Here is a 22,586-nt window from a genome sequence, read left to right on the forward strand (position 1 = left end):
ACAACACTAATCCAAACTGAAACCAAATTCATGGTGACAAATTACTCCATCTAAACCAAGGGCTAGTGTTCACTTTCAGAATAAACAGAGTCTGCAGAATAAACATGAAAACCAAACGGAAGCAACAAGTAACTTTTTTCTCAAGCCAGTGCCTACAGTTATCTTTAGTGAACCAATGGAAAATTTTATTAGAAAGAATAATAAGACAGCTGCTGTACACTTTACATTTGGATCGAAAAACATCCGACCAACAGCAGCAAAAATAATCAGTAACAGAACAAAAAATCGCTCTTACTGTAGTAATCCCTATCTGCTTACAAAATTTCCTAAATACTAACGCTCAATAGAAGCGGTCAGGCCATATCATTCAATCAAATGGATAAAGCACATTGGTTAGAGCATCGTCTTTTGTGAATGTCGCCAACAATGAAGAAATTTCATCATCAACTGAAACATCAGCAGCCTTCAAGAACTCAAGATTAGCATTTGCATCTGTTATTGGAGAACCATATTCAATTTGGCCATAACTGAGCAAGCTGTATTCCTTATAAGAAGAGTGCAGTGCTGAAATAATATCTTCAACTAAAACTTGGGAAGCCTCCATGGGTGTAATGGGCTTGTTTGCATCAAGAACCACTGAAGGAGAATCTGCAAAACGACTTGATTCAGCTGATGATCCAAGGCATTGGCTCTGAGTAACACAGGGGCTAGTAGCACTAGTGAAGGCTGGTGCAGGCAAGTCAGTGGAAGAGACGTCCTCAACAACTTCATCATCATCAGTCCAGTCCTCCTCTCTAAATGGTGCTCCATATTGGGCACCGTTTCTATGGCCAGGACCATCCTTACAGAAAATAACACAAAGAACGTAAGCATCCTGGACGACTCCCTTGTCAAGTAGATCCTTATCTTCCAGTCTGTATTCGTGCATAACCCAATCTGTTCTCTCTCCTTGTGGGGCTTTCCCTCTGTGGAAAACCAAAGTTTTAATACTCCCCACATCTTTGTCATTGTGACGAACAGGTCTGTCCTTCCCAGTTGTCTTCCAGTACCCATAGGCAGTGGCACGATTGAACCTACTCCCTTTTCCATATTTCTTCTCCGTTGGACAGAAAAAGTACCACTTGAGATCCCCAGTCCTTAGAAGTGACTTGTCTGGCAGATCCCAAGGAGCGTACTTATATAGGTCAAGCTCAGCGATGGCTTCAAAACGAAACTTCTTCCCCAAAACTTTCCTCCTCAGATAGTATTTAAGAAGCTCAACGTCAGTGGGATGAAACCGAAATCCAGGAGCCAGTGAATTTTTTTCCATTGAGAACTGAAACAGAGATAAAAATAAATAAAACCCTGAAATCAAAATTAAGAAACCCTAAGAATCAGACAAAACAAACGAGAATGAAAATCAAAAACCTACAATCAAGAAACTGCAAAGCAGAAACAGATAGAGAAGGAAAAACAAAGCGAAAGCCTTCGTGAAAAAGTAAGCCAATTGAGCCGATGGAGTAGCGAAACCGAGAGAAAACGGAAAAAGAAATTGAAAGAGTGAGCTGAAGATTGGAGAGAACGAAAAGCAGAGGATCGCCTGGCTTATAAACACGCGCCAACTAGTAACCGCGTTATGGAACTAGCCGTTGCGCCATATTTTTCTTTTTTATTTTTGAATTTTAACTTTTAAGCCTTATTTTATGTTAGGCACTTGCCATATTCCCGTTCTTTTTAATTACTTCTTAAACCGCTTAACTGTTTACCTTATTATTTCCCAACTAATTCATGTTTATAGGATTATAACATTTACTCTTTACTCTTTCTGTCGTGATTAATTTGTTTTATTGCTTTAAATTCCTTTTTTTTATAGTACATTTATTATATTTTCTTTTTTGGATTTTAACATTTAAAATACTTAAATATTAAAATATCAAATTACTTATTAATCTCATTTCACAATTTTGTTTTGAATGAATCTATCCAACTAATCTTCACATTCACAACTTACAAAATTAATCTTCTTTTCCTAAACGAGTTTTACTCAAAATTAATCTTCAGCTCATTCAATAAGCAACTTCTAATTTTTGAAATATTTCTAACCAACAATTATTTGAAAATGCACATATAAATATAAATAAAAAAAATGCCTAATAATCAAGTTTAACTTTATCTTGAGAGGATTATTTGAAATTTTCGGCAAATTAACTCAATTTAAAAATCCGAAAGTTAAAATTTAAGAACAAAGAACAACATAACCAAAATTTCATTCAATGGAAGAAATCAATAACTCGAATAAAATATCAATGCCAACAGCACTCTTCTTAACCAGTTTCAAATGAACAAATTTCTTCCTAAAGAAAATGTAACCAATAATGATATGATACAATCAAACATCCTTTACTTAGAAACTATGTAAGGGAGAAACAAACCCAGGGAGGAGAAGCCGCGAAACAGATGGAACCAGAAAGCATTTTGGACCATCTCGCGACCTAACCATCCTCTGATCGTAAAAATATAGTCTTTAATTGGAAATGTTGCATGTACAACATCATAAATGCTTGGCTGCTTTCGATGGCAAACCCGTGTAAGATTTGCAGTAACTGCAATTTCAACCTGCAAAGACCTATTTGAGAGCCATCTCATGTCTCATGTATTGTCCATGTTGAAATCACTCTGTACAGTGTGCAATGTCCAAGATGGGTAGAACTATTCTATACCAACTCGTGGTAACTTCATCACCAACAGCCAGCAGAGTTCATGACTGGAGGACCTGAGATTAAAAATTGAAGACAACTCTGTTACAGTAGATTTTGCCCCTAGTCTTCCTACTGTTTTCTATGCCGATACAATTACAAATTCCTCAAACCAAGGAAAGACAGGCCACAAGCAGGTATGAATCATCCTTCACCCCCCCCCTCAAAAAAATCTCTTGTAAAAACCTCTGAAGCCATTGCATAGTGAACCAAATATACTTAAACCATACAACGGTATCTTTTCCTGTGAAAATCTTCACCAGTCTGGATTTACCAAAACAACAATGTGACAACACACCAAATCTGAATCACAATATTCCATTCAAAACCCTCTGATAATAATCGTACTGCCTCGTCCGCCAGGCATCCAAACTGCTACTGATCAGGGAAAGCACCAATGACACACATTGCTGCAAAAAACCAACACATATTTACCGACCACCATAACGATAAAATGCAGTGCAGTATTAAACAGAACAAAAAGCTTAAGAAAACAAACCTCTTCGGTTAAACTTAAATGGAATCGTTTTCTTAAGTTTTGTATTGTTCGTGGACCACCTTTGAAGCATGGGAAACCAGAGTCCTAATACAAACAATAAAAACACATCGAGTAAATAAAGAACCATTATTCTTCTTTCTACAAAATCACAAATTACCTAATATATCTTCTAGGCACCTCAACTTTTTGTTTTCCTTATATATACATGTTGTAAGCAAGCAAATGTACACAGAGAAAGTTTGGTCAGCATGATACACCAGGTACAATGCATTGCAAGTGAACTACAGCCTCAGTGACAATAGCAGACTAGCCGTACAACAAAGACACCCATCATATTCTATAATTGTCATTTATAATTAGTTAATTATGCAAACATTAGTGACAAGCAGAACCAAAGTTAACCAGGGGCCACTCTGGAACACATTCAAAGACCAGTATGAAAACTACCAGACCATTAGAAGGCCTCATCATGTTAAAAAGTGTAATAACTGCTGTATACAACGACCACCAATAAACTATAATCACGTTACCTGCAGCATTTCAACAAGAAGAATTATGCGCTCTGCATGCTTACGGCAGGTTAGGAAGCCTTGGATGCATAATACCTGAATAAGAAGGGAAAAGATCAACACCAGTTTAGCAGGAGAAGAATCTATACTAATATTCAACGTGGAGTTTCAGTTAGTACAGACCAACTTAGATTCAAAATTACAAAATAACAAACAAAATTATAGAGAAGTACATCAAGATTGGCCATATTAGTCCTTTAGTGTATATTCAAATTATGTCTTTATCATCCTCTTCAAGTTTTCATAATATTTCTCTTTAATGAGCAAGCAACTTCAAATAACTTCTGCTAATTTGGCTTGCTCTTGTCTGTCTTCCCTCCAACTGCCCCTCCTTTCCCGAAGAGGGGCTCCTTTTTAAATCATTTATTGTTATAGGCTTATAAGTGTCAGTGTGCACAAGGCTAGTCATAAACCTATACAAGAAAGTCAACAAATCACACAGGCCTTACACAGAGGAAGAAAGAGTCATCAGTACCTTAAAGTAATCAAAAAATTCACTTGGAACTCCCTCAGCATCAGAATCCATGACCTAGCACACCGAACACTTTAGGATTAAAAGCAAATCCAAAAGTAACTGATAGAATAATATCAGGACCAACAAAAATTAAACTATAAGATGGAATTCATGTTCAGCAGACTTGCCTCAAGAAGTTCACGGGTTAATTTGAATGGTGCACTCTCAAAATTTACACCACCCGGTGAATTGGAGAGCATGAAGCCAAAATCTATATGTATGATGTGACCGTCTTCATCCAGTAAGAGATTTCCATTGTGCCTATCCTTCACCTATACTTGGATAAATTGGCAAATTAAAAAGTGGACTATACAACATACTAGCTCATCAATTTGCATATGATTGGTGGGAATCAAACCCAACACTTTTTCCACCAAGAATCAATGCTATAATAAGCTTTCAATATAAAAATAATACCACTTCAGCAATCAGATGGCACTATCAAGTAAGGGTGAGCAAATATAAATCGAACCGAACCGAAATGAGTTCGGCTTTTTCGATTCGGTTAGTTCGGTTAATTCGGTTAGTAAAATTATTACGGTTCGGTTTCAGTTAGGAACATTTCTAACCGAACCTAAATAAGGGTATTATGGAGAATTTACATGAAAAAAATCCTAAACGTAAATTATTTATTGTTGTTTATATCATATAAATTATATGAGTATTCCTTTTATTTATTATAATTTTTAGGGTCATTTTTAGTATTTTTGTAATATTGATTTATTTAAAAAATACAGCATAAATAAATATATACAAACAAAAAAAAATAAAAAATTTGTTAAGTTCGGTTTTAGAAAACCGAACCGAAATAACTGAATTAGTTCGATTTCGGTTAATTCGTTTAGTTATACAGTTCGGTTCGGTTTCGATTATTTTTGAAAAGGAGTTCGGTTAGTTTGGTTATTGGATATCTAAAACCGAACTAACCGTTTGCACACCCCTATCAAGTGCAGTTTTTATGCAAGCAAAGTTAGACTAATGATGTCGCTATCTACTCTGGAGACCCAAGGTAAATTCATTTTATTTTGATTTCTTTATTTATTTTCATTTCATTTTAAGAGGGGAGAGAGACAAAAAGTAATTCTTCGTAGGCAGCATAACACGAAAATTTTTGTACCCTCACAACTACCTAACAAAAGTAAACAGCTTAGCCTGGCTACATGTGTGGATGATTCAAAAGGGTTGCTAGAAACTGCCAAATAGACTTAAATGAACAAGTACAAATGGATTAAGGAAAAGACCTATAAGGATCCTGGCTTAACCACCCAATTTGGTGTCCAAAGCCAAATAATTACTTCCAACCCTTTAATTTGTTTTATTTATAATTAAATACTAGCAATATAACAGTGAAAACAATGTCAAATCCACTATCCTAAAAACAGGCTCCATGAAGAATAATTACTTCACTGCCACTCATAATACACAAATACAGAGTTTCTTTTAGCAAGCGCATCCAATTGATAATAGTTTTAGAAAAGCACAGATCCATGCATGCAGAGCACAAATTAAGATTTCAGTAATTAGCATAGACAATTGGCTGACAAAGTAGAAGTAGGTTAATTTCTTGGTTGCATTGGAGTTAATGAGCATCACTTGAAACAGAATGAGGAAAAAGAAAGCAAATAGCAATAGTGCATTTACAAAGAAAGCAAATAGCTAACAGAATGCTAATACAACAATTTGTAGCAAGTGCATTCAATAGATAATAGTTTTAGAAAAGGCAGATCAATGCATGCAGAGCACATATAAGATATCGCTTATTAGCATAGACAATGAGCTGACAAAGTGGAAGTTGAATAACTTCTTAGTTGCGAAGAAGTCAATCAGCATCACTTGAAACAGAGTGAGGTAAAACGAAGCAAATAGCAAAACAGAAAAGGTGTTTCATGTTGAATTACACCAAACAGTAAATCCTTTAAGCCAGCGCAATGTAGACATAGCAGCAGACAGCTACCAGCAGTGAACTTTCTAGTATTAATAGGTTTACAGTTGAATTTAAATAGTATATTAAGGCATTTAGAAAGTGGCATCTGCCATCTGATCTATTCTATTCATCGCTTAACCTCTTAACAAGTCCCATTAAATTATCCTCATTCCATTTGTGAATTAAGTGACAAAATAGAACGGAGAAGAAATCCATATATACCTGCAGAAGATAGCACACTAGGGAATACCCAGCCATACTTTCAACAAAATTTCTCTGCAATAAAATACATTTTAAATTAAGCAATAGAATTATTCAACAAATCAAAAATCTAAGCATTTTCTATAGACAAAATAAAATCACTATTTGACTGATTAAATCAGCATGGAAATGCTATATCAAATTGCATTAGAAAATAATATACGACGGCCAATAATTAGCCAGAACTATAAATGAGTTCTAATGCATCCAGAAAATAACAAAAACGAGCTTTTCAAAAAAGAAAAAAACCAAAAACCAAAAACAAAACCCAAGATTCATTAACTCTAGACTGTCACATAGGAGACATATGCACAAAAGATAATAAGGCATATTAAGAGTAAGCCCTTCACATAACTTGGTAAATTCAATCAAATCAGCAAACCACTGCAAATGTTCATCTTTACTAAAACAAATGTACACAATATAGCTTTCCAAACAGGATCAATTCCTTACCATCCAACAGAACACTGCCACTAAAGTATCTTGCCCCTATATCCCATCATCACATGAGGCTTGGATTTAGCCCTCATGAATGTAACCAAGAATGATCACAAAATCACAAATTTTGACTAAAGAAAGATGAACCAAGAGTGCATCCACCTACTTCTTGCAAATATCCAAATAAATCTCACAAATCAACCCAACACAACACCTTAGGCAGTCAACATATACTACATGGTATGGTGGCCACATTTTTCAGTAACCACAGGGAAGAGGTTAGTATAGGATGATTGGCTCATGATGGAAGTAAGCTAAAGCTCACTCAAGAAAATGATTTTAAAATAATATAAAATTGTAAGTCACCTAAAATAAGTGCAGCTTAAATATTCAGGGAAAATTTTCCCCTGATAACAACCCAAAATTTCTATAGACTACAATTGTAGAGAAGCGGAAAGGAACTAGTCTGTCTCCTCTTATTTAACAAGATTTCTTTAAATTACTAGAGCATGACAATCACAGCATCTGCAGCTTTATAGAAAAATAGCAACTCTTTCCCAGGAGAAAAAGAGAGAGGCAAATTCTGACTCCTAATGGTCCAACCACACTCCTAAGCAGCTCAATTACAATGCCACAAAATTTAATACTAAGCCGTTTAAAAGTAACAATTATTTGAAACATGATAATGAAAACATTTGCCAAACAAAAAACAATAACTGGAGACACCTGCCTCTTTGCAACTAGATTACCTGGGCCAGCTTAAAACTTGGAGAATTTTCCTTATACTTAGCTGCAAAGAATTCACGTAAGCTTGATATATTGGGATATCTACTTTTGATGGAATGAAGAGAAGCCTGCAAAAACAGTAAAGCTATTACCATTAAGACAGCAAAAGTTTCCCATCATCACTGCAATCCAGTCAGTAGAAGAGCAAAAGTTTACATTACCGTATCTGTAATTGTTTCAATAAGAGCTGTGTAAGAAGATGTAACTAAAACTTCATTAGGGCGCAACCAAAGTGGAAGACCGGCTTCTTGGAATATATCTGGGATTGAAAACCATTATACACACACTTCAACCGACTACAATAATTAAACCATAAAAATTTCTGAGAACTTCAGCACTGATGCGTAATAATAAGGGATTGTTTTTCTTTTTTAGGGCCAACTTGATAATATAGGGTTCAACCATGCAATATAGATCCACACACATATTTATATAATTTTTCCAGTCTACTTAACATTATGCATTCTAATCATCTTCTTGCACGCAAAATTATATATTTCACTTTGCATTGGGAAAAAAAAAAGGAAAGAGAAAAAAGCAATATACTGCTTTAGCATTATGATATATCAAATGAGGTAGACAGAAAATGAGACTCCAAATACTGATTTTTTTATACCGACTTGGAGAGAAATAAGGGACAGGAAGCAAATGAGCTAGATGATCTGAAGAAAAGAACCATATGAAATTGTAATAAAGAAACATACCATAAAAGTGAGAGACAAGCTGCACGGCAAGATGCTCTTGCCTACAATCATCACCACTCTTTACAATAACCTTCATGATACAAAAAAAAAAAAAAAAAGGCAATTTCACTTACACCAAACTAACTATTTAATATAGCCAATAATATGAAGAATAAAAAGTCTAGTTAGGTATTAAATAAAATTAACAAAAAAAGTCAGCATTACACCAAAATAGTAACATCAAATACCTTAAGCCATCAAATTAATGTCAATTATATGTAGCCAAATAACAGCAAAAGGTTCGCATCCAATGTCATAAATACAAGAATTAGTTGTAAACATTAACCACTGATCCAACACCAATTAGTTGTAAATTTTCTTACATACATATTTCATTGAATAATAATATACCAGATTCAATGCTCCAGGACTAGAATCTTATATAGGATCAAGATATTATGTCATGCAATTGAAAAGCATCTTTACAAGATCCATTTTATAATAGCACCAACAGCACTAAAGACACTAACAGTTGACATATTCCCAGTTTCCTAATACTAAATGTCCACATCTAAGGCTCTACAGGTGACATGGTGCAGTTTCATGGCAGCAATGAAATGAAAAAAAAATGGAACTAAAGGTCCATTGTTTCAAGGAGAATGGCTTCAAGAAATTGTTTTACATATTTTCTAGATGTTTGGTCGTTAAAGAAGCATGGTCAACTGGAAAATGGCTTCTTCTCAACGCAAAAAGAACACACTATTCTGGAAATTGTCTTCCTTTTTTGAGATAAGGAAGACAATTTCCCCATTCTCCCACGACACAGCCAACTTGCCTCTTTACCCTTCACAGCCCCTCATAGCCAACCCATTACCCACCACCATCAACCACTGCCGAAGCAATCAGAACCTTTCCCTCCTTCAATCTCCCTTCTCACTTCCACAACTCTCCATATTTTTCCACTTCCATCATCAGTAATCAGCCTTTTCTCCCTTTCATTGTCAGCATCTTTCTCCCTTACTCTACCCTTCATCACCAGTGATCATAACCTCTTCCTCTCCACTTCACACATGAACAGTTTCATTCTCCTTTTCTCTCCCCTTTTGATTGCCGCTCCCAACAACCCCTTCCTCCTTTCTCTTTCAACCCCAAACCCAGATATTTTCCATGTTCTTCTCTCCCTCTTTCTCTTCTCTCTTTGTAGTTTGTCCTTCTCCGACTTAACAAAACCAAATATTATCTCAGATTTCTATCCCTCTGTCCTTCTCAAACTTCACAAACCCAAACCCATCTCAGCACATCATCTCAATTTTCAACAGCATCATTATTTTTTTTAATTCTTCTTAATTAATTTTGATACTTGATTCAGATTTGTCAGATTTGTGGATATTTTGTAGGTTAGAGGTTCACTGTTCGTCAATGGGTTTGGTTTGTGATAGTTGAAGTAGATGGTGGCATTGAAAATTTTCCATGAAATCCAAACATCAGAAATATTTGTTCATGAGTTTAACAAACAACAGAAATTGGTTTCTTTTTTGGAAAATATTCTTTTTGAAAATTTTCTTTCTTTCAGAAAGTTCATTTCCGTGAAACAAATGGAGCCTAAGAGACAAAATTATACAATTTTAAAAAAAAATGAAACAATATGAGATAAGAACCATATAAATCCAAAAGTAATTAAGTACCTTTAACAATGCCAAATTTTAAATTCATTACTTTTGAGACCTTTATCATATCAGGTTTGAAACCAGTTCTCATGTTAAGCCATCAAAATTTCATGGTTGTAATTAGTCACAACTCTAAGTCAATCAAATCCATGTCGAAGCAATAAAAAGAGTTTACCACTTAGCTCTGCCATTTTGATGGAATCAATCATTTGCTGAATGCTGTTGCCGGAAAAAAAAAATCCAAGATCTCATGGTAACTACTCTCTAGTCCATACGTCCTATGATAATTTTCCTCTTTTAATATACTAAATATTGTGTACGTGATATTCAACTTCAATACTTTTGTAAATGGAGTAAATTATTTGATTTTTTAGTCACAATAGCTAAATCATACAATACAGGGTTTCGTAGGAAGATAATGATTGGTCTTATTCTTTCATTGTGGACAATTTTTTAGACATCTCCAAAGAGAAATTATTTTATGAAAGAGGTCATTTACTATAGACGACAAGTATCACATTTGACAAATCCTTCAAAAAGCAAAAAAGGTGAGCTCTACAAAAGCAATCTTTAACCTTGGCAAAGTTCTCACCTCATCAAGTCACTAGGAAAATTGACATTGCTTTACAAGATATATTACAACATATTCCAAAGGTAAACATACCCAACATCGATGCAATCTAATATATCCGCAGACTTGGGGGGGAAGGAAGTCTAAGACACTCACTATAAAAAATTCCATAAGAAAAGTACCCTAACAAAGAGATCTCCAAAGAAAATGCCATCATATAGTGGTTAGCTACGACTAGCTGACATTAATAGTGGAAGATCATTAAAAAAATAACATGTGACTGTATTCAACATAATTGCAAAATGTAATAAAGACTAGCCTCTTTGCAGCAGAGAATCTATGATGCCCTCATTTCTAATTATGTGCATGCAATCACATAGCTCAAGTTGGAAATGAATAAATAAACAAACAGAGCAATTGCTCACAAGCAGAACTTACAGAGCGCAAGTCCCAACCAGGTAATTTCCCATATACTGAAGCTTTCCGTATTCTCTCCTTCTTCACCTTCCAAAGTTCACCAGATAACGCATCACCAGCTTTAGGCATACCCCCATTAGCCTATTGGAAATTTACAAAGTTTCAGACAAAATAGACGCACAGAAAAATAAAATGATTTTCAGTTTCACCAATATTCACCCTTGGTTGTGCATCTGATGAATCCTGACCAGCCCCCTTCAAAGGGAGTCCAGGAGGAGCTTCTCCCTTCGCAGCAGCTGCCTGCACAACAATTTCATGTTTCAATAATAGCATCCAAAATGGAACAAAATTCACATAAATAAAGTAAACCCATTTCAAAGATATAGAAGCCAAATGACTGAATGAAAAAACATTTCTTCCCCTATAAAATTGATACTTCCAAGTATAACTTAAAATGTGCTTAAAGAAAATACACATCTATTGATATTTTCAACTGCTTAGACAACTACCATGATGCATGATAAGAAGAGATGCCCCTAGTTGATTAAATTGTTACAGGATAGAGCAATCATATACCCAATATTTAACTTCAAATCAACACATGGGAATGAACACACTACCCATCTACCAGCATATGCCAAAAACAGTCTAATATATTTCACAAAAGTTCCTTTATTATAGATCTATATCTTACACCTATTCTTTGCTTCATAGATGCTCTTAACTAATATCTAGGACTAAAATAGTTTAATTGTGAAATCAAGTGTTCCATGAAAAATAGCTTGTCACTGATGAAATGATCATGCTTCCATGTTGAAGTAAAATGCAACATCACATGGGCCTTCAGATTGATGAGTAATTGAGCATGAGGTCAAACAAACTAAAACATAGCCACAAATTAGCCTGTAGTTAAAATTTTACTCACTTCTAATACGTCAAGGACTGAACTACGAATCTGCAAACGAGAAGATATATAATCTAGCAAAACTAAAACAGCACATGAGACATGGGAAAACGTTATCAAGTTTATGTATCTAGGTATGTGCATTGACAAGGCCTTAAGAAGATTTTAGTCACACACACATGAATTTATGCAGTTAAAACCTTAAGCATTGTTGAAAACAATGTCAAATACAATATCAGACACCCAATTTACTTCCACACGTGCATATAAATCTATAGGCTTAATACTGAACCATTGTAGTCATCAATATACTTCAAATGTACAATCAGATGCCCACCTTTACTTCCTCTATGGCAACTGTACTTGGAACACGACGGTGCTCCTTCCGACGTGGTAGTCCTTGACCCTCAATGTCTTCCATTCGGAGCCCAGGATCAGCTGTCAGCACCACCCTTACCCACTCCAAATCACTAGCATAAGCAGCTCTTAATTTGTGAGTTATATCTTGTCCACCCTGAACTGAAACAGCACCCAAATTGCCACGATGCTTGCCAGACTGTAAATCAGGTGCTTCAACACTCTCTGACTGGCTGACTGATTGCTTTTCTACAGAAAAACTCACATTGACAAATTTCACTTTTGCCTCAGACTTATGAGTCATTGCCTGGTCAATAGCTTGCGCAGTGGAACTTGACATTCTATCACTACTATTACGATACACCTCCTGAGCAGTCCACAAAGGATAAGCCCATGGAGGCGGCTTTGGCAATAAGGCATCACCATTTGCTAGAGGGATTCCTCCTCTAGAAAGCTTCTGAGCATTAGATGCGTCCTTTGTACTGCTAAAATAAGTTTCAAGAAAAGGAATAAGAAACCACACTAAATATCTTTGAGTTATGTACAATTTATAAGAGAAATTGAAATTTGAGACTGCATCTGAGTTGTATGGACAATGGACTCAAAGTTTACCTTGGCAATTCACATTTCAAAACCTCAACACAGATAAGATATGGTGCTTTTTCCCTAGAATTCAAAAGAACAGCTTCATCTTCAGGAATATGAACCACACGATACATCCCCTTTCCCATCGGAAAGCAAACTCCTAAAAAATTACCGGAAATACTCAGATAAGGGCATGGAGTAATATATTTCAAGCAACAGTCCAGTTCACCCAATATATCAAAGTTGCAATAGAAGTGCAGGCTAACTGACAATTACTAATGTGGAAAATTCATCATAAGCATATATACAACCACAAAAGTTTCAATAGAATAATATCCCAAAAAAATAAGACAAATACATATTACAAGCCAAATTTCATTAAGACATGCAAGCTTAATATTAACTTTGCAGCACCAAATTACTGACCAATGACAGAACTCACTTGACCTTGCTATTTTACATAAGGTTGCAACTTGGGTCAGGATCCTTGAATGGGGATGGGAGTGGGTCCAACCTAAGGCAATATGCTGCCTTTTTCTGACCCGACCTGACCAACCCACCCCATGTTAACAAGGCTTGGGTAAGCGCAGTTCTTCCCTCTTTAAGTCTTAAAGTAACAAAAAAATAAATTGAATAAAATCTTCTATTTATTTCCAAACTCAGATTAATTATTTATATGTTGTACATTTGATTAAATCCAAGTATTGCAACAGTTTTCACTGTATTGAATATTGAAAAGTGGAAAATAAAAAGTTTCTTCAAAGAAATTTGTATAGAAAATTTATCATCACAAATGAGCGTTCATGGTCTTTTTCAATTAAAAAATTAAGTTAATGCTATTAGGTGATGAAAATCCTAAAATATATTAAAATAAAATTTAGAGAAGATAAAAAAGTAAATTTAACTTTCTTTCTAAAAAAGTAAATTTAACTTTCTTTCTTAATTAACATAAAAATGAAAAAAAAAACCCAGGTCAGGTCAGGTTAATTCAGGTTGACCCAAGAAACAACCTGACCCGACCCAACCCACAATACCGATGAACCAAGTTTGACCCGAGTATAAAAGAAGCTGATCCAAAGTAGCCGTGTCGGGTCAGTTCTCAGGTTTACCCAACCCAAGTTGCATCTCTAATTTTTGACATCCCTGTCCACAACCAATATCAATACAAGCAGAAACCCACATTTTTTGGTCCTTTGCAGCCTTTTCTTATTTTAATGAAGGAAATAGCTGTATTCAGATCAGTACAACAAAGAGTGAAACTAAACTGAGAAAATATTTCAGAATAGAAAAATAAATTGCTTCCAATTGAATGGAAATGCTTCACACATCAATTAAATGATGCATTCACTTGACAGAAGATTGTGAAGAAATGCTTATAGAAATTTGATGGCAAGCCCCTACCACTAAATTTCAACTTCAGCAAAAACAAAAAGCACTCCAACTCAGAAAAAAACCAATGACAATGTATCAAATATGTTACAGAGACTTCCTCTTTAATGGACAGACTATGCAACAGAAGCAATGTCAACAGAAACCAATAAAAGATTACCCCTTTTCAAAAGACCATATAGATATTCTCACAGATGAATATACCATATACAAACTACTATAAAAATATTTAAAATCTCACCACTTTAAATCAAAACACTTGTAAACATAGCACAGAGGTGGAAAAACAACCAAGATAGTCCTATAATCCTAGTCACAGTTTCAGAGTTCCAACCACTTTGGGAAATCATAAGTAAACTTATTAAATGCAATAAATGGTGCCTCTCAATTGGCATTTCTTTGATCAAATTTTTCATTAATAAGCATGTACCTCCATTGTTTTGGGCCGCAGCTACATGCAAATTAATCTCTGCAAGTGACTAGAGATACAAAAATGAAAAGAACAAGTAACATGTTAGATAGCATTCTAGCAGAATATTTCATAACATTTAATTCAAGCATTGACAAAACATTAGAAATGTGCAAACCACCTCACGAAGAGCAGTTTTGCGATCTTCGATCGGAAAAACATCCACCAAGCCATATGATGTCTCACATAATGACAGTACAAAATCCAATGAATCATGATAAGCCCCTTTTCGAAATTGTGATATAGAATTATTTGGAAGTGGAGGTTTGGCATTTGACTTATCATTCTGTTGCTTAGGCGAACCAGGATGCTTCTGCCAAATAAAGGTCACAAAAAATTAACATCAATGCCTGGGGGAACATGTCAAGTAAACAACACTAATGAAAGATTAAAGAGCAGTGCAATCAAAAGAAATAAACCACCAGCAGTATTCTTGAATGAAGGAAATATGCTCAATATCAAAAGCCTATCAGCTATCCTTTATGATATTTTCCATTTTTTAATTATACCATTTCATTCAGGACATTCAAACAAAACTTGCACTTTATGAGTACAGAAATTAATTTACTTGCATCTGTGGAAAAATAAATAGATAAAACCACAAACTAGAATACTACCTCTTATTTTTATGCTCCTTTTGGGCATCTTAGGGTTCCACAACTTTTACGCTCTTCTTCAATGTTATTTAGCTATCATTTACTACTAGAGACAATCCTTTATCTTCTTAACTATGTGAATGTATTTCATCACATTCAAGTACTACAATATGTAGGTAGGCCCAAAACTAGGTTCAGCCTAGCCAAAGTAATCCAAAATCAAACCACACAGATTTCAAGTTTTCAACAATCCCACTGAAAAAATGCAAAACAACCTGATCCATCTGAAGGTCCATGTCATTCCTAAATAAGAGGCTTCCACAACCTTTTTCTGATGATAACATAGTAAATGGTGTTGATCAAAGAACAAGACATCCAGACTTTAAAAAGTAGAGACTCTAAAAACCGATGTGAGCACACACTGCACACATACCAATAAACAAGCAATATAACAAGAAAGTGGAGGAAAACAAAGAGGAATCAAAAACTTTCATATCCAAGCCAATCTATGAGAGAGGAGTGTGTTCACAACTTCACATATAATATTCATGGTTACTACAAAATAAAATATTAACTTGCATGCACTCTGCCCCATATCTAAACCATACTAAACTAACCTTAATCAAAGTAAGAAAAGCAAGAAGTTATTTCGGAAGCAATCTACACCCCTATGGTCAATAAAAGCTTCCCACTCCCTTTTGATCAAATGTCAGGCAAAAGGGGAAAGGCTATGAAACTCCACAACTAGATAGACTGAAGGACAAGCAGAAGAGGAATATTTCCCAGATCAATCAAGTAGTCTAGTACTATTACAGTTACAACAGAGTTACTAAGGCAGTGGAAGCTGTTCTTTTTCTAAATAATTTTTTATGACAAAATAGCAATGGCAAAAGGGAAACTGCAAAACTCCATTACACAAGATGCATACAACATAATAACTTTATAGGAACAAAAATAGATAAATATAAATACAGAAAATCAAATCCTAGAAGTATAGACAATCCAGAATCCAAGAAAGATGATGAAAACAGAAACCGGATTGATTGCCATCCAGTTAATAATCCTATCTTTGGTCCAAATCAGGTATTTCACCATCCAGCAAATTTTATCCTTCCATTCGTGGCACATCAAGTAAACAACACACTCTTATAATGTTAAAAATGTCAAAGATAGCATCAAATTGATAATCTTTCAACATTACAAATACCGATGAAAAGAAATTCAGTGCATGGACAGATTTAGCATTCAGTGCAGGAGTTGAGGAGAACATTTACAGGCAAAACAGTGGTTAACTTTTGTGTGCTCAGATTCCAATCTCAAAAAAAAAGTGTTCAACCATCACTTCATCAATAAAGGCTTTATAGATTATTGGATTACATTACTAAATGATATACCATTGGAAGTTGGCATTTAAGCTAAATAACATGGAAGAACCATTTTAAGAACAAATATTGGATCAATTTCCTATTCTTTTTGTCATGGCAAACAACACAGCAGTTCAGGTCATTCTACTTAACAAAAATCTAGAACCCAGAGAATACACTCCTTAAGCATGCATGCTTTGTAGTGATTATTAACCTAAAGGATCTCCAAATTCGTCAGTCTGAAAGAATTAAAGGCCCTTCAAAAACATTAGACAAGGTTGAATAAAGACTTATGACACTAGGAATCATGAATGAAAAACATTTTGATGAGCCTAGGAAGACTGACAATACAAAAGGAAGACCACTTCCCACATATAAGCATATGGTCAGATTCATAATGATTATGAGCAGAAATTCCTCCACAATTTCCTGCTGATAGGTTGGCAACTGGTGTGCAAAGTGTAGAACCAAAAAGGTTACCATACTAAATGTTTTCAATCGCACAACAATGGAAAATGTAATCTGATATTATCTTTTACAATGTCTAATAAAACTTAAGTATCAAATTCAAAACACAAAGAAGTTCAAAAAAGACCATCAACATTATAGGATTATGTAAACCAGTCCAAGAGGTTGTATAATTCAGGAGTTTTGACAGATAGAAAGAATGTGCCACAAAAGTTATCATCTTTCACTTCAAACAGTTCTAATAAATTATGAGTGCATAAATTGGAACCAGATGCAACAGATTCAATGTGTAGGACAGACCTCAAAGCATACAGGTAACATCTCAACAAAAATAAAAGTGCACAAACCTCTTTGTGCTTCTTTGAACTAAACAACTCTGAATCTTCAATTGAACGATCACGGTCCCTAAAAAGTTTGCGGAAGAAGTTCTCAGTCCCTGGACTGCTCTCAAACAAACCGCCACTATTGCTGCGTTCATTTGCTGTACTAGTTTTATTCTCTTCCGGATGCACTCGAAATAGTCTTCGGAACAGTGGGAAATCTGAAGATTCTTCTTCCTCACCATCATCATTTTTATCATTCCCATCTTTCTTGTCCTCAAATCTATCCTTAAAAAATTTCCGAAAGAAACCCTCCTTTTCATCATCTTCAGCAGATTTTGAAATTTTTTCCTCAAAGTCACCGTGGACATTCCCATCATCAATTTTATCATTTCCATCTTTCTTGTCTTCAAATTTATCCTTAAAAAATTTCCGGAAAAACCCCTCTTTTTCATCATCTTCAGCTGATTTTGAAGCTTTCTCTTCAGAGTTCACCATATGTTCATCATCAATTCTATCATTCACATCTTTCTTGTCCTCAAATTTATCTTTAAATAACTTCTTAAAGAACCCTTCTTTCTCATCATCTTCTGCTGGCTTAGAAACCAATTTATCATCAGAATCACTCTTACTATCCCGAAACAACTTCTTAAAAAATCCTTCAGAACTCGAAGTCATTTCTTCCTCCTCTCCTTTACTATCCCTTAAAAGCCTCTTAAAAAACCCATCTGAACTCGATGTCAACTCCTCATCCTCTCCCCCTCTGTTGTCCCTCAACAGCCTCTTGAAAAACCCATCCTTTTCATTCTCCTCTTCATCTTTCTCAGCTGACTTCCTAAACAACAAGGCATCTCTAACTTTCGGACCAGGTATAAACTTTTTAAAAATCTTATTCTCCTCTGGAGACAACAATTGATTACCACCATCCTCCTGCAAATGGTTCCCTAAAGAAGGCGAGAAGGACAATGATCTCTGCGTAGGAGGAGAAGATGTCAATGACAAAAACCGCTGTTTCGATGATAGAATTCGATTCAAAACTTGGTTTTTACTCCCTGGACTTGAACCTGCATTGGGTGGCCGCACAAGGGGCGTCCACTCACCCATCAAAGTAGCAGCAATTTGACACTTTTCTTGAATCCTACTAATCCCTTCATTATCATCCGAATCCTCTAACTCAGCCAACAAAAACCAATGCACCTTCATTGCCATTTTTAGCGATTTTGAGCACATATCAATAACAAACTTATCCAATGAAGGGCTCGGCTTATGAACCATCATGTAACAAATCTGGAAGAGATAGCTTTCGATTCCGGATAACGGAAGTGTGTACATTCTGTTACATAGGTAATCTCGTACCCCGGCATGATCATGCTTGTAAAGATAGCTAACGGCGATCCACTCACAGAAAAACGCCGAGTCGAAGAATCTGATGAGCCACCCGTTTTCACCTGACTCACTCGCTAGAGGAGTCCTCGAGGTGGTGATTTCGCGAGGTAACAAGTCCGATTCTCCTCGAGTCAGTCCTAGAAGCCTCACCATCGTTACCAATCTGTCATCATAAACCCTAATTTCGCTCTCTAGTTTGGAAATATCGAAACTAAATCATTTTGTAGATAGTTTTGAAATTTAACACAAAACCCTAGAATTTTCTAAACCCTTCCATTTGAATACCTTAATTCCCTCTCACCTGAGAGAATTCGGAATCGCTCCGCCAATCCAAAACCGGAAATGCTCTCACTGTTGAAGCCCTTAATCAGAATCACACAGTGGTCGAAGCGGAACCCTAATTCTGAGGTGGAAAAGACAGAAGAGCAGAATTGATAGTGTCTTTTTCAGCTGATTGGCTGTCGGAAAAAGGGGGGGAAATGATCGGGGAAAATTAAAGAAAGTTTGAAAATGGTGATGTTTTCGATTAGAGAAAGAGAGAATTTTGGATTTTTCGCCTTATAAAGTGCAAAACAGAATCTGAATTTCGTGTGAGATAGAGAGAGGAAAGAAGGTGACGGTGGATCGTTTAGGAAACGACGCCGTGGTAATGGCGGAAGTGGTGGCGATGATGGCGGTGGGTGGTCTTCTTTGCTGTTGGAGAGAGAAAGACGATGGAGAGGAGATTTCTTTTATTTTTAGTATTTTATTTTATTTATTGTTTAGTTTTTTAAAATTCAAAAAACACTGCATATATAATAATAATTACTGCATATTTTTGTAAGACCAGGGCTTTGCTAACTTGAACGGGAAGAATGGCGGCGCATTTTATGGAATTTCATTTCCCTTTCCCTCCAAAGAAATGAAATAACGTGTGATCAAAACAAAAATAAAATTTTTTTAGCACATTTAATATGATTTAATATAGACAGTAAAAATAATAATTATATATATAATAATATAATATAATTAATTCGATTTTATTTTAAATTATACAATAAACCAACAAGTTGAATTATATTTTTATTTTATAAAATACAAAAATTAAATCAAAAAATAAAAAATTATTAAATTAAAAGAATCACTAAATGAAGTTGATTCAAAACCTTAAAGATTTGATTCAATTCAATTCATATACTAAGAAGTTTAAATAGTGTAATTTCATGGTAAAATTTAGAACACCATATGCAAGCCTTCCTAGTTCAATGGGGCTGTGGACTCTCCCACGCGAGGAGCTGTGGAGGGATTTACCTTGCTCGCACTACAAACTATGGGTGAGCAAATGTAAACCTAATCGAACAATAAAATTAAATCGAAATGAGTTCAGTTTTTTCAATTCGATTTTTTAAAAAGTTTGATTTTTAAAATTAATTCAGTTCGATTTCGGTTAGAATAATTTCTAACCGAACTAATTGAACTTAAGTAAGAGTATTATTGAGATTTTACATGAAAAATAAATCATAAACCTAATCTCTTATCTTCTTTAGTTTTTTTGTTAATTTTATGAGTATTTATCTTATTTATTATAATTTTTTATTATCATTTTTAATATTTTTGTAATATTGATTTATTAAAAAAATACAATATAAATAAATATATACAAAAAAATTTGTCAAGTTCAGCTTTTGAAATCCGAATCCGAACAAACCGAATTAGTTCGGTTTCGGTTAGTTCGATTATTTGTATAGTTCGATTCGGTTTCGATTATTTTTAAATATGAGTTCGGTTAGTTCGATTATTAAATATCCAAAACATAACTAACCGAAATAACCGTTTGCACACCCCTACTACAAACTACTTGAAAACGTAAAGTTTACACTTGGTCAATCAAGCAAGTTACAAGTTGATTTGGATTAATATCAAGTTAATATGAAAATCAAACTATTTATTTTTAAAACCAAACCAAAGGAAATTTAAAAAGCTCTTAAAAAAACATATTTAAAGAACAAAATTTTAAAAAAAAAAACTTAAAGAAAAACTCTAGAGAGAAGTTTTTTGTTCTTTTTTGTTAAAAATACGTCAAATTTTCAAGAAATACTCATCTCTCTCAATCAATCTCTCTTTCCTCTCCCCCCTTCGTCTACTTCTCTCTATAAAGACTACTAAAAACAAAAAAAGAAAATAAAGATCCAACAATAAAATCGTAAAATTTAAGTTTTTTTGTTCTTACAAAGGTTAAGAAAAAAGAAGATCTTTTATAGTAATTTTAATCAAAATTAGAACTTATATAATTTATTACCAAACAGTTTTAATTTAATTTTAAAAACTATTATTTTTATAAGAACTTTAAAATAACTTTTAAGCTAAAAAAAAGTTAAGCCAAATAAATTCTAATTATGCTTCATAAATCCAAACTTATAATTTTTAATAAATTTATGTCAAATATAAGATTTCATTGAAAATTAGATATTCAATTAAATGATCAATCACATCTAGATAAAAAAAAATTTTGTGATGACCTCATTTTTTTTAAGTTTGAAACTTGAAATATTAAATAGTTACAGTATACAAATAGTCCCTACAGTCATGCATTTTCATCAATTTAGTCACTCTACTCAAAATCTAGTCAATTTAATCCCTTGATTTTAGGAATTAGAACAATTTAGTTCCTCTCCTAACGTCGTTGAATTTTAAAATTAAAGGTGATGATATCAACGTTGTTGTAGCAAGTTGCTGACATAGTAGTGCCATGTGGCACTAACAAGATGATATGATATTGTCGCGTGACACTGAATGATGATGTGGCAATGCTGACATGGCATTGGCATGATAATGTGGTGGTGTCGCATGGCAGTGCTAGGGTGGCCAATCGAGAAAAAAAAATCAAAAAAATGTGTACCATGTTATAAAGATTAAATTAAACAAAAATGTATAGTAAATGAACTAAATTAAACAACATTGAAGTGTTTAGGGATTAAATTGAAAGAAATTATCAAAGTATTCAAATATTCCTTATACTCATGCATTTTCATCAATTTAGTCCCAATATCAAAGTCTGGTTAATTTAGTTCATTGATTTTAGAAATTGAAACAATTTAGTCCATTTCCCTAACATCGTCCAATTTTGTCGATGATGTTAGCATTGACGTGGCAAATTTGTTGACATGGCAATGCCACGTTGCACTAATATAATGACATGGTAGATTGAGAAAAAAATTCAAAAAAAATTTTGTTTCACGTCAAAAGAACTAACTTGAATAAAAATGTACAGTACATGGATTAAATTGAGCAAAATTGAGGTATTTAGAGACTAAATTGAAAGAAATCAAAGTACCCAAATATTTTTTGTACTTATGCATTTTCGTCAATTTAGTCTCTGCACTTAAAATCTAGTTAATTTAGTCCCTCATTTTAAAAAATGGAAACAATTTAGTTTCTTCATCTAGTACCATCCAATTTTACTGTTAAATGTGAAAATGTCAACGCTGATGTGGTAAATTTGTTGACGTGGTAGTGCCACGTGGCACTAACATGATGACATGGTAGTGCCATGTTGCATTGACAATATGACATGGCATTAACGTGTTGATGTGATAAATGTTGATGTGGCAGATCAAGAAAATAAATTTTAAAAAAAATGTCATATCATAGGAAGTAAATTGAACAAAAATATATAATATAGAGACTAAATTAAAAAATATAAAT

At 34.3% G+C, this 22,586-nt stretch overlaps 1 protein-coding gene and 1 pseudogene across 2 annotated transcripts; both read right to left on the minus strand.

Annotated features, from left to right (window-relative positions):
• Positions 1-249: 249 nt before the first annotated feature.
• Positions 250-1,309, minus strand: LOC18611845 (NAC domain-containing protein 82 pseudogene; annotated as a pseudogene).
• Positions 1,310-2,214: 905 nt separating this feature from the next.
• Positions 2,215-19,650, minus strand: LOC18611847 (phosphatidylinositol 4-kinase beta 1-like). 2 transcript variants are annotated; one of them, XM_018128493.2, is made up of 16 exons: positions 17,544-19,650; positions 14,890-15,081; positions 14,730-14,778; positions 12,938-13,070; positions 12,306-12,807; positions 11,284-11,364; positions 11,086-11,205; positions 8,431-8,500; positions 7,888-7,985; positions 7,690-7,794; positions 6,464-6,517; positions 4,446-4,589; positions 4,279-4,332; positions 3,765-3,839; positions 3,235-3,318; positions 2,215-3,145 (listed from the first exon to the last, which is right to left on the minus strand). In XM_018128493.2, exons 1-16 carry the CDS (start codon positions 19,053-19,055, stop codon positions 3,044-3,046), a joined length of 3,375 nt encoding a protein of 1,124 aa, XP_017983982.2. In that variant the 5' UTR covers positions 19,056-19,650; the 3' UTR covers positions 2,215-3,043. The 2 variants fall into 2 exon arrangements, with proteins under 2 accessions (XP_017983982.2, XP_017983977.2); XM_018128488.2 differs by having other exon boundaries at positions 12,306-12,810.
• Between the last annotated feature and the right edge of the window lie 2,936 nt (positions 19,651-22,586).

This window comes from Theobroma cacao, chromosome 1 (genome assembly GCF_053813885.1).
Source record: "Theobroma cacao isolate CCN51 chromosome 1, ASM5381388v1, whole genome shotgun sequence".
Classification (NCBI taxonomy): Eukaryota; Viridiplantae; Streptophyta; class Magnoliopsida; order Malvales; family Malvaceae; genus Theobroma; species Theobroma cacao.

Bases quoted from the DNA above. Each gene is read 5' to 3' on its own strand.
- LOC18611847 (XM_018128488.2), bottom strand. From the start codon at position 19,055: ATGGTGAGGCTTCTAGGACTGACTCGAGGAGAATCGGACTTGTTACCT. The intron at 7,986-8,430 runs GTATGTTTCTTT...TTTCAATCCCAG, and splicing joins GCTTGTCTCTCACTTTTATG to ATATATTCCAAGAAGCCGGT. The intron at 3,319-3,764 runs GTAACGTGATTA...TGTTTGTATTAG, and splicing joins TTCTTGTTGAAATGCTGCAG to GACTCTGGTTTCCCATGCTT.